This window comes from Symphalangus syndactylus, chromosome 10 (assembly GCF_028878055.3).
Source record: "Symphalangus syndactylus isolate Jambi chromosome 10, NHGRI_mSymSyn1-v2.1_pri, whole genome shotgun sequence".
Taxonomy (NCBI): domain Eukaryota; kingdom Metazoa; phylum Chordata; class Mammalia; order Primates; family Hylobatidae; genus Symphalangus; species Symphalangus syndactylus.
Genome location: NC_072432.2, coordinates 18,818,181 through 18,834,176, shown reverse-complemented (window position 1 = coordinate 18,834,176; position 15,996 = coordinate 18,818,181). Strand labels below are relative to the sequence as shown.

The 15,996-nt window shown below is 43.3% G+C and overlaps 1 protein-coding gene across 7 annotated transcripts in view; it reads right to left on the bottom strand.

The window, feature by feature from the left end:
* Nucleotides 1-12,435: 12,435 nt before the first annotated feature.
* FRMD4A (FERM domain containing 4A) overlaps nucleotides 12,436-15,996 on the bottom strand; it is a 695,719-nt gene continuing 692,158 nt past the window's right edge. For all 7 annotated transcript variants that reach the window (XM_055296556.2, XM_055296557.2, XM_055296555.2 and 4 more), the window contains one exon: nucleotides 12,436-15,764. In XM_055296556.2, the coding sequence (XP_055152531.1) occupies nucleotides 15,662-15,764 (103 nt within the window). In that variant the 3' untranslated portion in view covers nucleotides 12,436-15,661. The remainder of the gene's footprint in view (nucleotides 15,765-15,996) is intronic.

Genomic DNA, 15,996 nt, shown 5'->3' with positions numbered 1-15,996 from the left:
GCACAGTGTCATACTCAGATATCACTGTGACCTGTTACTATGCTTTAGAACCTGAGAGGCCTCCGTTCACGTGGCAGCATGGGTGAGCGGATGCTCCCGGAGCAGGTGGACTGGTGGCACTGGATGGCGGTAAGAGCGGGGGCTCCAAAGGCAGAACTTCCAGCTTCACATCTCAGCTCGGCACCTGCTCGCTGTATGACTTTAGCAAGCAACTGGATCTTTCTAAGCCTCAGCTTCCTCGTCTTAAATGGTAGTTGGTAATAATAGTCCATGCTTCATAGCATCACTGTTGTGTTCAAGCAGAATGTTGAGCACACTGGCAAATAATAAGAGCTCATAAATATTAGTTGTTGTGTCACTGTTGTCATTAGAGGGGAGCCAGAGTCCCTTTTGGGAGCCCTGTGTTTAGGGGCGGTGTGTCCTCAGAAAACAATAACAGTAATAACGATGGTGTTAGCAGCAACAGCAGTAATCATGGAAACGTTGATTAAGCGTTTACTGTATCTGAATCCTGTGGCTGTTCCTGCTTTCAGCCAGTTCTGTATTGAGAAGGGCCAGGAATGTGGTGGGAGCTAGATGCCACCAAGTCGGGGGGTGTACATTCACAGCGGTCTATTCTGGCCCTTCTTGGGAAGGTTCAAAAGCCAGTTTTGGCCAATTGTGCTCTTCTGCTGTGCCTAGATAGGATCGTTTCTGATGGTTATGTGCATGGTGGTGGCTGAGGTCCACTGTCTGGAATTGAATTGGGGTTCCCTGCCTCCCACTCCCTCATTTGGAAACCTTTTCTTGTTATGAAATCAGTTAGAGGGGGCCAGGCGCTGTGGCTCACGCCTGTAATCCCAGCACTTTGAGAGGCCGAGGCGGGCAGATCCACGAGGTCAGGAGATCGAGACCATCCTGGCTAACGCTGTGAAACACTGTCTGTACTAAAAATACAAAAAATTAGCTGGGCGTGGTGGCGGGTGCCTGTAGTTCCAGCTACTCGGGAGGCTGAGGCAGGAGAATGGCGTGAACCCGGGAGGCAGAGCTTGCAGTGAGCCGAGATCGTGCCACTGCACTCCAGCCTGGGCAACAGAGCGAGACTCTGTCCCCTTCCCCCCCCACAAAAAAAATCAGAGCTTAGTGTAACTTACCAGCGCAAGTGAGAGACAGACTTGCGTAAGATATGACAGCAATCTAGATTTTCGTCTTGTGGTCTTATATAGGACATATTTATAAATATTGTTGAATGAGTACTCCCCGAGTTACTTTTTCTGTATTCACCATCAGGTCACGCAGTAGAGTAGTTCATTAATTTCTTAGTGTCTTCTGTTTTGCAGTTAGTTAATGTTCCATATAAAGAAACTGTCATGTGACACCAGTACCTCCTAAAATTTGTCAGTGTGGTAGATGGTTTAGAGGAAAAAGGAACCTGTTCCATAGGGCTGTGACCATTTTGGGCTGCCATGGAGGGAAGCACATTCAAAGATGTAGATCCCCTCAGAGAAGTTTTCCATTTCCCTGAAATTAAAGATCTTCAGATGACTGCAAATAACATGAGGATATATAGAAAAATGCCCTTCCCCAATTTCCAAATCGTGAAAATTTGGCTCAGCAGATACTACATATTTCTGTTTGTAGTTGTTTATAAAATAATAAAGACATACCTTTTAAAATCAATCACAGTTCTTAGATAAATAAATTCCTTCCATTCTTCCTCCCCAGACTCCTATCCATTAAGAGTTATGTCTCTGAATTCAAATTTCATAAAACACTGAGTTCCCCTCAGAAGTAAATAGTGCATTTCCTAGGAGTGTCGTTGCCAACTGCAAAGACAGAGCAGTATTTTTCAGTGTTGCAACATAGAGCGTGCAGCAATCTGGAGGTTGTGGCTGTGATTTCAGTCTTTGGGGGACAATTAGGAAAGTAAAGCTGAGGCCAAAGATAACTGACACGTAGAGACAGAGGACAGTCCGGATCTCATAGGAGGAAGGGAGCGGTCCTGAGAGACCAGAGCTAGGCAGGCAGCTGTCGCTAAGCATGGAACTTAGTGATCTGCTGTGGCCCCGAACGCTCAGTGAGAACTCGGAGGACTAGGAAACAGGCTTGATAGCAGTATGACTTTTAATGCTAAGCTCTGCCTTCTGGTGATTTCCTGACCTACTCCAGCACTTTAGAGCACTCTAGGGTTTGATCTCAGTAAATAACTTGGAAATGCAACCATCTTTTTGTTGGAAAGAAAGTAATAATGTATCCAGAAAGAAAGCAGGTTGGAAAACACCAGTGTTTCCAAATCTTTGATAGATTTGAGTTTGGGGATTAATATCATTGGCTCCTTTTCAGCCACATGCGCCCACCTTTGTACCCCCGACCCTGCCCCACCCTGTGAGGTTAATGCTTCACACAGAAGGATGGTAGAACGAAGTGGGGCAGTTTCAATGAAAGGGAGCGTTAAGCTGAGCTCTGCCTCTTTCCTTTGTCTGCATATCTGGTAGAACATAACTTAATGGACTGTACCTCCTCCTTCCCCCGGTATACTCCCATGAAGCCCCTAAAGAATAAGTTTATCCCATAGCAATCTATGGTATGGTGTCATATTGGGAGTCTTGAGCGGAAAAGCACTTTCTCACGGTATATTGATGTAAGAGCTTCCAGCTGTCCAGAGTGCAAGAGCCAGTGCCAGTCCCCAGAGGGTTGCTATGGGAACACTGTTATGGCAACTGGTTTTCATCACAGACTCTGCAGTTCCATTGGCTGAACTATAACCACACGCTAGTCCTTTAATGGTTAACAGTAACCTTAAAATCATTTGAAATTTAAAAATACTTTCTGGTGGTGTGGAATAGCTAGGGAGGGCGGTGTGGCCAGCCACACAGCTGTGGTGTGAGCTGACCCCATTCAGAATATTGGAAACATGCTCATTTAAAAAAAGAATGTATGTTTACGTTGATCAGAACAATTTATCATGAAAGTATTGATTATTTATTTTCCCCCATTGTAAACTTTATACAACTTGCTTAAACGAATCCTTGTGTTTGTTGCCTCTGCTGGTCACTCACTAGGCCACTTCCTTCTGTTGAGTCTCCTCTTCCCTCTCTGTAAGCACCAACTTCCTCAACTTTGTCTCACAGTGTTCAAGCTTAACACATAATTTTACCAATGAGAGCAGGTGAGAAGTTTTGAGCTGCCTTTTGGTGATCTCAGACTCATTCACTGAGCTTCAGGCTGGGACAGTCAAGAGTCACTCCTGCAATCTGCTGTCCTGGCCTTTCTCAACTCCCAGTTTTACAACTTGCCAAAACTAAATTGCCTTTGCTGTCAACTGCTTTTCCTTTCAGACTTAGGAGATGTTAGGACCCGTGAGCGTTGCAGTCTGTGCCTGCCTTCTCTAAGTTTGGCCATTCTAGGAAGTAGAAGTGTAAAGGCTATAGAATTTGAAACTTTTGGACCACAATTCAAAACAAGTGCATGGAGACCCAGTATTACATGTACACAGGCACATCTACCTGAAACAAAGGCACCGGCCGTACCATGTGCAAGGCGCATTCTTATGTTTTCTAATCTGTTGTGTTTCTTTTTAAAAATATGCTGGTGATTATCCTCAAAATTGGTTGACAACTCATTAATGTATGGTGGTCAGCAGTTTGAAAACCACTGATTTTTTAATTTCAAACTTTTATGTTAATTTCAGGGGTACATGTGCAGGATGTGCAGGTTTGTTGCATAGGTAAACATGTGCCATGGTGGTTTGCTGCACAGATCATCCTATCACCCAGGTATGAAGCCCGGCATCCACTAGCTATTTTTCCTGATCCTCTCCCTCCTCCCACCTGCCATCCTCCAACAGGCCCCAGTATGTGTTGTTAGCCCTGTGTGTCCACGTGTTCTCATTGTTCAGCTCCTACTTACAAGTGAGAACATGCGGTATTTGCTTTGTTGTTTCTGTGTTAGTTTGATAAGGATAATGGCCTCCAGCTCCATCCATGTCCCTGCAGAGGACATGATCTCATTCCTTTGTATGGCTGCGTAGTATTCCGTGGTGTATATGTACCACAGTTTCTTTATCCAGGCTATCATTGATGGGCATTTGGGTTGATTCCATGTCTTTGCTATTGTGAATTGTGTTGCAGTGAACATATATGTGCATGTGTCTTTATAATGGAATGATTTATATTCCCTTGGTTATATACCCAGGAATGGGATTGTTGGATTGAATGGTATTTCCGTCTCTAGGTCTTTGAAGAATTGCCACACTGTCTTCAACAGTGGTTGAACTAATTTACACTCCCACCAGTAGTATAAAAGCGTTTTTTTTTCTCTACAACCTCGCCAGCATCTGTTATTTTTTAATTTTTTGATAATAGCCATTGTGACTGATGTGAGATGGTAGCTCATTGTGGTTTTGATTTGCATTTCTCTAATGATCAGTGATGTTGAGCTTTTTTTCTTATGTTTGTTGGCTGCATGTATGTCTTCTTTTGTGAAGTGTCTGTTCATGCCCTTTGCCCACTTTTTAATGGAGTTGTTTGGAAAACCACCGATTAAAGCAATTATCAGTAGAATTAAAGAAGGAAATGACCTGTTAGATGAATCTAGGACAAAAGGACTATAGTTCTTTTTTGATTTTTTTTTAATATGGAGATAACACTTGGCTCTCATTGTTAGTATGAAATTTAGCAGATTATAGAACCTGGAGTACTTCAAAATGCTAAATACTTCTGCCGTAATATGTAATTCTTAAGTTTAAAATGAGGAGACGTCCATAGAAGAACCAAGAAAAGCAACTTGTAAGCCATCTTTTAGAAAATTGGCAGTATGTATAGGTGATCACCTTGGGCTGGTTGCACATTGTTGGATAAAGCAAGATTAAACAAGGTATTACAAAATAAATGGGAGGTCAGTTAAAGTATGAGATAGGTTTGGCTGGGTGTGGTGGCTCACGCCTGTAATGCCAGCACTCTGTGAAGCCAAGGCGGGCAGATCGCTTGAGCTCAGGAGTTTGAGGCCAGCCTGGGCAACATTGTGAGACCTCATCTCTACAAAAAATACAAAAATTAGCCAGGTGTGGTGGCGCACGTGTGTAGTCCCAGCTACTTGGGTTGAGGTGGAAGGATTGTGTGAGCCCAGGAGGTCGAGGCTGTAGTGAGCAGTGATCACACTGCTGCGTTCCAGCCTGGGTGACAGAGTGAGACCCTGTCTCAAAAATAAGTAATTAATTAATTAAGTATGAGATAGATTTGGGGCAAGAATAGTCGCAAGGAGTCTAGTGTTATGCATCAAGTGTCTGTTGAGAGGACAGTGGTTTGGCCCTTTGAAAATTATTTCCTAAGACTCAGTGCTAAGTTGCATTTCTTTTAATGTAAATTTTCTTATTGGCAGTATAACATACATACAGAAAAATCACTAGAGTATCATATCATGACAGGTTCTTCACAAAGTAAACAAAGTAACTAGCACCCCAATCAGAAAAGGTTACTGTTATTAACTCCCCAGAAATCTCTTCGTGTCCTCTTCTAGTCATAGCTATGGTCCTAATTTCTAACCTCATAATTTTTAAAAAATCTTTATCGACGCGTAATTCACATACCATTAGTTGTACCCATTTAAAGTGTACAAAGATTGTCAGTATATTCACAGTTACACAACCATCACCACAGTCTTAGAACACTTTCATCATTCCAAAAAAGAACCCCGTTTGCCTGTGTTCAACAATTTGCCTGTTTATAAATGGAATCAAACAAACAATATGTGCTTGACTTCTTTGGCTCAGCTTAGGGGTTCTGATACTTACTCATCCCCATTGTGTGTAGTTGTGGTTTTTCAGTCTTGATGCTGTGTCTCACAATTTATTCTGCTGATGATGGACATGTGAGTTGTTTGTGGTTTTTGCATGGATGTTTTATGTGTGTTTCTTGGTGAATATAAATTTCTGTATTTATATTCACAAGAATATATACCAAGGTATGAAATTTCTGGGACATAGGGTATGTATAAACTTGGCTATTAGAGTTACTGTCAAAGAGTTTCCCAAAGGGCTTATACCAGTTTACACACTCCCACAGCAGGAGTTGAGAGTTCCAGTTACTCTTGCCACACTTGATATATCCTCTGTCATTTTCATTTTAGCCCTTCTGGTAGTCATAATAGTATCACGTTGTGGCTTTAATTTGCATTTCTCTAATGACTAATATAGTTGAGTACCTTTTTCATATGTTTAATGGCCATTTGGATATTATCTTTTGTGAAGTTCCTGTTCAATACTTACTTTTGTCCATTTTTCCTCTACTGAATTGCCTGCTTTTTTCTCACTGATTTATAGTTCTTTCTGTATTCTGGCTAGATATCTGTATTGCAAATAAGCCTCCCACTTGGCGGCCACCCTTTGTGCCAGGTTACTTCTTATGCATTGGAGAAATAATCTTATGACTGACTCAGATATTGACATAACCTTTGCCAACTATCTTTGCCCTATAGATTTTATAAAAATCAAATCATATGTCAAGCTTAAATAACAATTCTTCCTCTTGTTTAATGATGTCATCATAGTGGCATGTTTAAGAGTGCAGGATTTGTGAGAAGAGGAAATTATGTGAATGTTTGCACTTTTTTGTTAAATGTTGTATTGGATTATTTCGTTTGAGATGTGGCTATTTTTGTTTTGCTTCTTTTGATGTGCAAGTTCACGTGCCATATGTGTGTGGTGTAGACACTACTAGTTGCTTACCCAACATTCATTCTCTCTCCTTCTCTACTGACAGAGCCCTAATTTGTTTAGAACTGTAATATGCACAGTTAAAACAACTTGTCCTCCCAGGACCTTTTGTAGTTAGGGTTGGTCACGTGACATGGTCCTGCCAAGAAGATATGGATAGAAGTCTGTGGGTGAGTGGGACTTCCTGGAAACCTGTTGCTTTACTAAGAGAAAGAGACAGACTTAGCTGACATACATATTTTGTCCTTTGCCTGTGATCATGATGCGTAGATGCTTGGTGGCCATCCTGCAGTCTTGACAATGAAAATGTGCTAAAGATGGCAGAGCAGAAGATAAAGCTTGGCTTTTTCTTTTTTTTTTTTTAGGGCGTCATGAAATCATTTTGTATAAAACGTGAACTGCTCTTTTAAGGTTCTACAGAAAAACAGAAGAGATAGAACATAGGGAGAAAGAGAAAGTTGTTGTGGGGGAGGGAGAGAGATTTATTATAAGGAATTGGTAGATACAGTTATGGAGGCTGAGAAGTCCAGTGATCTGCACCCTGCAAGCTGGAGACCCAGGAAAGCTGGTGGTATAGCTCCCACCTGAATCCAAAGGCCTGAGAACCAGGAGAGCTGATGGTGTAAGTTCCAGTCTAAGTCCAAAGGCCTGAGAACCAGGAGAGCTGATGGTGTAATTCCAGTCTGCAGGTGGACTGGAGCGTAGAGAGAGCTAATTCTCCTTTACCCCACCTTTTTTATCTATTCAGGCCACCAGTGGATTGAATGATGCCCATATGCATTGAGGAGGGCCATCTGTTTACTCAGTCTACCAATTCAAATGTTAATCTCATCCAAAAACACCCTCACAGATACGTTTGGAATGATGTTTAACCAAATATTTGGGTACCATCTTCCCCAGTCAAGTTGACACAAAATTAACCACCACAGCTGCCTTCCTCTGGGCCTCATGTTATATGAGAACAGTGTTGGGTAAGTTGGGTTTCCATTATATTCTGCTGAACTCAGTCCCTAAGCAATATATGCATTACTCAAACTTCTTGACCTTCAAAATCATCAAGTGACTTGTGGCAAGTGTGCCATGGTGCTGAGGTCTTTGTTCATTTCGACTGGAATAAAATCAGACTTCGCCACATCCTCCTAAGATAAAATAGGTATGAGATCATTTACTTGAAGTGGTTCTGTGGATGTTGGTACATTGTGATTTCAGTTACAGAAAAGCCACAGATGGACATGATGTTAAAAGCACCTCAAGGACAACCAGGTACTGGAGCAGATGCCAAAAGGAGTTCTTCTGCCCTGTCATCAAGATTCTGAAGCACTCAATTTATTGGACAAAAGCATTTAGCTCTGATTCCTCTTGCATTCTCTCCAAATGTCCATCAGAGTAAGAAGAGACTTTGAGAGAATTAAACTCTCTTCTGAATATCTGTTATAGATGTGAAAAATACTTGAGAAAATACATGATTGTGGTTTCATCATTTTGGGAAAAGCAGCTTGATATGCTTTGACTTGTTATTACTACAGTTCCGTCTGAGATGGCAACTCACGTTATGCTAACATGAGCCAGAAAAAAAAAGTGCTTGTGTTTTTGTCGTTTATAGAGTTTTTTTAAAATTAAAAAGCTAAAAATTAGTTTGTCTTAAATATTATAGCAGTAGACTTTAGAGGTCTCTTTGAGATTTTAGAACCTGTTAGTTCATCCTTTGATTAGGAATTTCTAGCCAAGACTCAGGATAAGGGCCCAATTTCTGGTCAGGAGGGTTGCTGGTTGTGAGGCTGTTGTCTCAGCTTCAGACACATCTTCATACTCTGCTATGTCATGAGACTCTGCAAACCACATCTGTCCTTTGCTGGAGAGTTTTTTGTTAGGGTCTACCAGGATTGGACAAGAGAGACTGGAACCTGGAGGCGGGAAGAAGGGAGCTCCCCCTTTCTGTTTGCTTTCTGTTTCTAACAATGATGGCACAGCCGTGGTTTTCCAGAAGCCGAGCAGTGGCTGTTCACTCCTGAAGGAATAGTGGGTTCCAGGGTGCAGTTTTCCACACTTGTAGAACCAGCTTCATCTCTCCACTCAAAGATCACCGCACCATCAGCTGGTGCCCCCTCTTCAGAGGTTTGAATCCGAGCTCTGTGGAGTCCCCACATTTCTGAGTTGTCAGTACCAGGAGAGTGGTGTCCACCACGAGAGGTTTCACTCCCAGCTCCTGGAAAAGCTTCCACATTTTAATGATCCCAGCCTTGCCTCTGGTTCCCAGCCCTAAGCATGGTGGCTTCCTACTGCGGTTATCTCTGTGATACCTGAGAGTCCCCTTTTTGCCTCCCACTTCTTCACTATCTGGTTGACAGTTGTTTGTTCAATCATCTCTCTTAGAATAATTGCTGTGGTCTTGGTCCGAGATATAATAGGCAACCAGGTTTTCAGCTCCTGGAAAAGAGCCATGAGACCCAGGTCCTCTTCTACGCAATCCCAAGCTCCGGTGGATTTTTCACTAGCTTTCCTCAGTACAACATAGGGATCCCTCCCTAGATGATGTGATTCACCCCCATGGGGATAGCAGCAAGATGAGGAGAAACTAATGTTTTACCTACACCCTGGTCATGAAGACCTCTCTTTGCTCCCTCCTTCATTCCCACCCTGCTGTTCCTCAGTCTCCTCAAGACCTCTGTCCAATCAGTCTGTTTTCTCCTACTTAATAGCACCTTCTCAGCTTCCCTTTTCTTTTTAGTCAGTCTGGATCCCATTACCATCATTTCAGTCACCTTCCACTCCCTTTTACTCTCACATGCTTTTGTTGGCCTGCCACACTCGCTGACAACACCCAAGCCAGAGTCATTCCAACCTCTCTCCTCCCGTGCTATGACATGATAGTAACTGCCCTGGAGGAAATTCACAATCTAAGCATCCGATGTCAGCTGGACCCTCCCTGCCATAGCTCTCCTGATGCCTCTGCTCTTTCCTGATCCTACCCAGCTGCCTCCTTTTTGTCTCACTTGGAGGGTGGCCTCACCTACCCTTCTCATACAGCTTGAATATGGAGGCAATCTTAAGGTCTCTTTCGACCTCCAAAGCTACCTACCAGCATCTTGTCTTGATTTGGAGAAAAAGCTGTTCCTCCTTCTGTCACAGGCTAAGTCTTCCACTATCTTCCTTTCTTATCTATTATGTTACCTAATTTACTCTCTATTGGCCCCCTCTACTTCCAGTGTAATTTAAATCTTATAAGGGCAGGGAATTTGCATCTGTTTTGCTTGTGCGGATGTGAGGTGTGAGGAAAGGAAAGCTGATGAAAAAGAAAGCTTGGATGATTCCAAGATTTTTGGCCTGATTGCTGGAAGGTCTGGAGTTGCCTGTAACTGAGCTGGGGAGGGCCATTCATGGTGAGGTTTGGAGGGGACAGTCAGGAGTTTAGTTCGGGACGTGTTAGCACATTAGACATCCACGTGGGGATATTGTGTAGGCAGTGGGATGTACAACTTCTAGAGAAGGTCTAGGATATAGGGATAAATTTAGGTGTCATCAGCATAAAGATGGCATTTAAAGCCATGAGACTAGATGAGAACTTTAAGGAGTAATTGTCAATAATAAAGGGAAGGAGTCTAAGGACTGAGCCCGGGGACACCAATGCCAAGAAGCCAGGGAAGAAAAACTACCAAGAAGATTGAAAAGGAGAGCCCTGGACTATGATACCAGGTGGAAAACCAGGACAATGTGGCATCCTGACATCCCAGTGAAGGATGTTTCAATGAAGTGTCCCACTTCTTCACACTCCAAAAAGTGTTGCTGGCCAGTGATATTAGATGAGAACAGAGAATTAACCATTGGATTTGACATTGCAGGGAGTCATCGCTGACCTTGGCAAGAGTGGATTTAGTAGAGTGGGGAGGGGATGAAAGCATAATTGGAGTGGGTTTGAGAGAAAATGGATAAATGAAGGAGAAAACAATTAGCTTGTGGGGATAAAAATTTATGAAGATAGAAATGGGTTTCTGATTAAAAAAATCAATCTTGGTGCCATTAGAATCCTATGGGCTCTTGAAATTACTCTCCACACTCTTTTATTCTTCTGAATGCAGTGCAGATTCTTCAGCTTTGCTGGAGTACATATCAACTTTGCTGGGAGCATGACTTTGTGCAAGGCATAAAGGTTATACCTCTGCAGCTCTTCTACTTTTTCTCTGTGATCTCTGACCACTCAACTCAGGTAACCAATGAGAGATGCCCTGTTGATCTGTTATCTTTGGGAATAATTTTAATCTCTTCCTCCTGTTTAATGCTAGTGTCCTCCTTTCCCCATATATGTGGTTGTGTGCCTGTTTGTCTCATCCATGAGAGTAAGCTTTTAAGAACTGGAACTCTGCACTAAATGTGCAATGAAATGACTTTCTTGGAGACCCATTGTCTGCCTGCTGGCCCTCGTCAGTGGTGACGTCACACTCCTCTTTCTTTAGAGAGTTTTACATAGAGCCTTTTTGAAATGGTATTCTGGGAAAATAAAAAGCTGGCTGTTTGTAATGCTTTCTACCAGGAGTGGGGTGTTCACTTTGTGTTCTCTAATAATTGTTTGGAATCACCTTTTTTGGCACAATGAAAGGGTAGATAGATAAACAGATTGATAGAAGAAGAGGTGAAAAGTAGGAAGGAGCGGGAAAGAAATGGGAAGAGGATCTTATCTACCAGTTGCTTTCATGTGGTAGAGCTTAATGAGAAGATAATAGGCTAATTTCCTGAGCTGTGACATATTTACATGTAAAAGACTTGTGAGGGCCCTTTCTCTTTTTTCAAGTGTAGATGATTTTGAGATGGCCTGGTTGCTTCCCCAAGGAGAGGAGGCTTCAGGCTGTCCCACGGGCAGTTTTTAGGGTGTAGGAAGTAGAGAAGACTCTCTCGACGGGCTCACTTCCAGATGTGATTCTCAGTGGATTGTTTTCCTTTTGGGCGCATCAACTGGCTCTAATGGCCAAGGCTTCTGCAAGGCTTCCCGTCTAGGAGCTTTTCATCCAGGGATGCTATTGGAGGCCAGACTTCCAGTTTTGCTAGGAGGAGATGCCTGTTAACTTAGGGGGCCAGGGATTTGATTGCAGCAGTCACTACTCAAGTCAGCCAGTCACCATTTCATCTGTAAGTTAGGGACTCTTTGTACTTGCAGTCCCCGTAGGCGCTTGGCTCTCGTGGTGTGATTTAGAGAGTCAGTGGCAGGGTTTGAGCTGCAGTGTGAGCATGGAGGATTAATGGTAGTCACAGAGAGCCTGAGCAGCCTGTGTGAGTGACCCTCTGCATCCTACGTGGAACGAGGGACAACATTAAAGACGATCCCTCAAAGCCTAGCTTCCTTCATTGCTCCTGCTGTGGACTGTCTTGCAGGGACAGTACACATGCTGGCACATATTACACACAGGGAGCCATTTGCAGTGAATGGTGATGCAAAGGCTGAGATAGTATCCTCATAAAGACTGACCTCCAATCTCAAGTCCTTTTTTGTAGTAGGAGGAATACGTAATTTAGACAATATTATCTTGTACAGTTAACAAAAGGAAACTAGAATAAGAGGGAATTCACCTCTGCTGAACAAACCAGGCTTCTCTGTGTCATCTAGCAAGCCCATAAAAATACCATCTGTAGATTGACTTTAATAAAGGAGCCCACTGAGGACACAAGCACCTGAATTACAGATTCCCGGTGCACATGCAAGCATTTATCGCTGACAGACAAAGGAACAAAATCTCCAGGAGGCAGCTGGGATCTTTTCATTTTGAAAATGCTTTAATAAGTGTTGACAACACTGTTTTGCAAAATGTAAAGGTACTATACAAATTCTTAATACAAAAAGAATAAATTAAAAGCAGATTTCTTTTTTTAATTCTGCAACTTTGTCTACAACGTACATTTTTTTCATTGATTACAGTTGAACAGAATCCAGTAAAATCATTTTACATGCTCTACAGTCAGTTTCAGGAGCAACCTAATCTTTTTTCCCCCATTATTAAACTAGAGTCCATTTTACACAACTTGTAATAAACTATTGACATTAATGTATATGTAAAACTTTACACCTAGTTAACTAAGCAGTAACTGGTCATCTGATAGCACCTGGATGGGGTTTGCTATATTTAGAACTAAACTAATACTGAATGAAAACAAATTGGAATTTTAACAGTTTCAACACTCACCTGCATATAATAAAATAAAAAATCAACCTGGCTCACAACATAGTCTGATGTATGTGTTTTCATCAGTCTTCTGGCTGAAACAGGCAATTTCTTTTACGCATCTGAAGAATCCAATAGGGGCTTTATATCAGACCAGGGACTTCGTATTTCACCTTACTTTGTTTTAAAGAAATAGGGATAAAGAGTTTGCAAGTGCTTGTGTACAATAACTACATCATTTCCCACCACACTGATCATTAATCATGTCAGTCTCAAAGGACTAACGTTTTATGTACATTTTGTATTAACTGAACTCAGCTAAACAGTAAAACCTGTTTTACTTAATCTCTGTCTTGACTACCAGACTATCATGATGTTTGCTGGAACTGTAATTCCTGCTCCCACTCCATTTCTCTCTGTCCCCCGAGTTGAAAATATAACCCAAATCTTTAGAATTTTTGCCTCTCATTCCTTGCAACTCAAGTGGGCTAGAATCTTGATCCAGTTTTCTCCAGATTAGATTTCAAGCTACACTGCATGGTGTAGAACCTGTAACCATGTAACCTCATCAGCTTCCTTTTCCCTTTTGACTTTTCCTGTTGCACACAGTTCAGTCTGCCTATTCATGAATCTTCTTTAGGAGAAAGAAAAATGGCCCAATGTATAATGTTTCTGAATGGGAAAGGGAGAAAAAAAAAATCACTGTTCTTTGTAGCTCTAACTAGGAAAGTAAAAGCAACAAAAATATCCCCCAATGAATCCCTAGAATCATTTAATAATATAACCGGTTTCTCTTTATCCTGCAGGTGTACACTTAAAGCATTCTGGGAATATGAATCCCTTCTGCACCCTGGAATCACCAGTCCAGCCATGCATGGAGCTAGGGAAAGCAGGCCCTGAATCGTCTAGAGAGACTTGGTGGAGGAGGCCACAGCCCGCCTTGTCACCGCTGGGTCCCGGCCAGGTGTGTGTGCCCCAGCTCGACTCTCGGTGGTCTCCAGGCTGCAGCAGAAGGAATACCTTGGTATTTGTTTCATTTTAATGTCCATCCTTACCCTGCTGGTCTGGTAGAGCCTATGGTTATTCTTGGACTCCACATACATGAAAAGCGAAGATTTTTCTTTCTTTTTATGCTTAAGCTAACTTCAGTTCTGCTTTCCCACAAAACTACCCCCACCCTGGCTCCTGTCCCTGGCTGTCAATGATTTTCCAATAGGAAGTCATTAGAGTGAGAAAAAAATTCCATCCCCATCCCCCCACCACTTGTGCCAAAAGCACAGCATACCACCTCTGCGGAAACCTTTTTGTGCCATCTTGAATCACCCAACTAAAGTTGTGTACTTGTTATAAAAGTATTTTTGAGGCCTTTGAAGATAGATGGCTTTCCAGTTGTGTTTGAAGCATAGCTCAAAACACATGTAAACGTGCAGCTCCCACACATTAATTTTTTTCTTTCCTCCTCTTTTGGTATCTGCACACAAATGTGGTGCATGACAGTAACTGACGATGTAGACACATGGGCCCTTTGGGAGCTGATATTTTTTTCAACCCTGCTCTGCCTGTTGGCTAGTAGACATATGAGTCAAATTTTTCTACCTAAGGGCACAGTTGGGTTCTTGGAATAAGTGACACATAGGAGAAGTCGGATCTGAGCTCTTTTGTCACACAAGTGCTAACGAACAGAAAATGAGCCACGACGGTTAAACACTGAATGGACCGCAATGTGCTTTTCCCTTGGTTTCCCATAAAAAAGAAAATGAAACACCTTGTGCAAAAAAATAGGATACGCTTTTACTGGTTGTTTTAATGAGAGAGAACCACTTTTGGCCATTATCACCTTATGTTACTACAGATCCTGAAAGGAAAGCAGCTTTGAGTCTTGGGCTTGGCTGAACCCCCTGCATGGACCGGGGCTAACAGTACCCTCTACGACTTCCACGACTCCCACGGGTCTCTCTTCCTTTGTGTCCAGATGGATGGCGACTGTGAGTCAGCAATGCCAGCCAAGACTCCCTCGCCTTTACCGTGGCATTGGGGCAGGTTTTCAGGCTCTCTACGGAGAGAGAAGTGGGCCAGTAAGGGAGAGGGCTAGAGAGAGGACACCAGTTTACACAGGGTTGACTTTCACTTGTGTGTAGTAGCAGTTCAGAATTTAAAAGAAATTTCCTTGCAGAAAGAATGTCTTCCTCTTGGCCCCTCTTAATTTTTTATGTTTTTATTTTTAATCTTTGGCAGCATAGAACTGATTGTGGTCCTCCGATGCATCTCTGGTGTCGAGAGCTTCCTTTCTCATCCTCCCCTTCCCCCACAGCCACTCCCCACAAGCTGTCCCATCAAGGAATATTTCAGGTGTAAACTGAATATGCCACGAGGCCTCCTCTTCATGAAGTGCTTGGTTGGCCTACGTATGGGTGGCAGGCTGGACACAGCTGAATCGTCTTTCTGGGTCACCCTGTAACTTAAGTCCCCTTTCCCGTTCTCTCCCAACGCTACTTATCCGCAGGAATTGGATGCTGGCTGGCCCCCCTGACGGTTCCTGGCCTAGGGGCTGTCATGGCAGAGGGAAGCCACCAAGGTGCCATTGAGGATTGGTGTCTGGCTTTCTATGGGCAAGAGCGCCAGGGGACACACAGTGGGACCGGAACCTTCCAGAATGTCTCCTCAGTCAGGTTTTCGAGGGGGAGGGAATGCGGAGACAGGAGAAAAAAAGTGCTGAGGGCCGAAGCTGGTGCAGGGTGACGGTGCGTCTGGGTAAGGCAAATGAGAGGCAGTGAGGTGATCTCAGAATGGCGTTGAGGCGGTCAGATTAGGCCGGGCTGGCTCACACGAGGGTCCCGGGCTTGGCTTTTTCCTGCCCGTACCACTGGACATCAGCTAGTTCTGGATAGAGGGAGGAATCCAGGAAACAGCTATCATTGTAGCTCCTGCGGGAGGCCCAAGAAAGGAGATGAGACAGTTAGTGGAGGAGGACGGGCTCAGCCAGGCCTGCACTGAGAAGGACGTGTTCACCTTGACAGGGCCTTGTGCTAATCACGAGTCTTTCCTGTTCAGAGCAGTGAGGCCTGAGACCCTCAACAGTGCTGTGTGTACAGAAGGCCCCCAGAATCCACACAAAGGGGCCGCCTGAAACCTAGAGCATTTGTGAAGGAGGAAAAT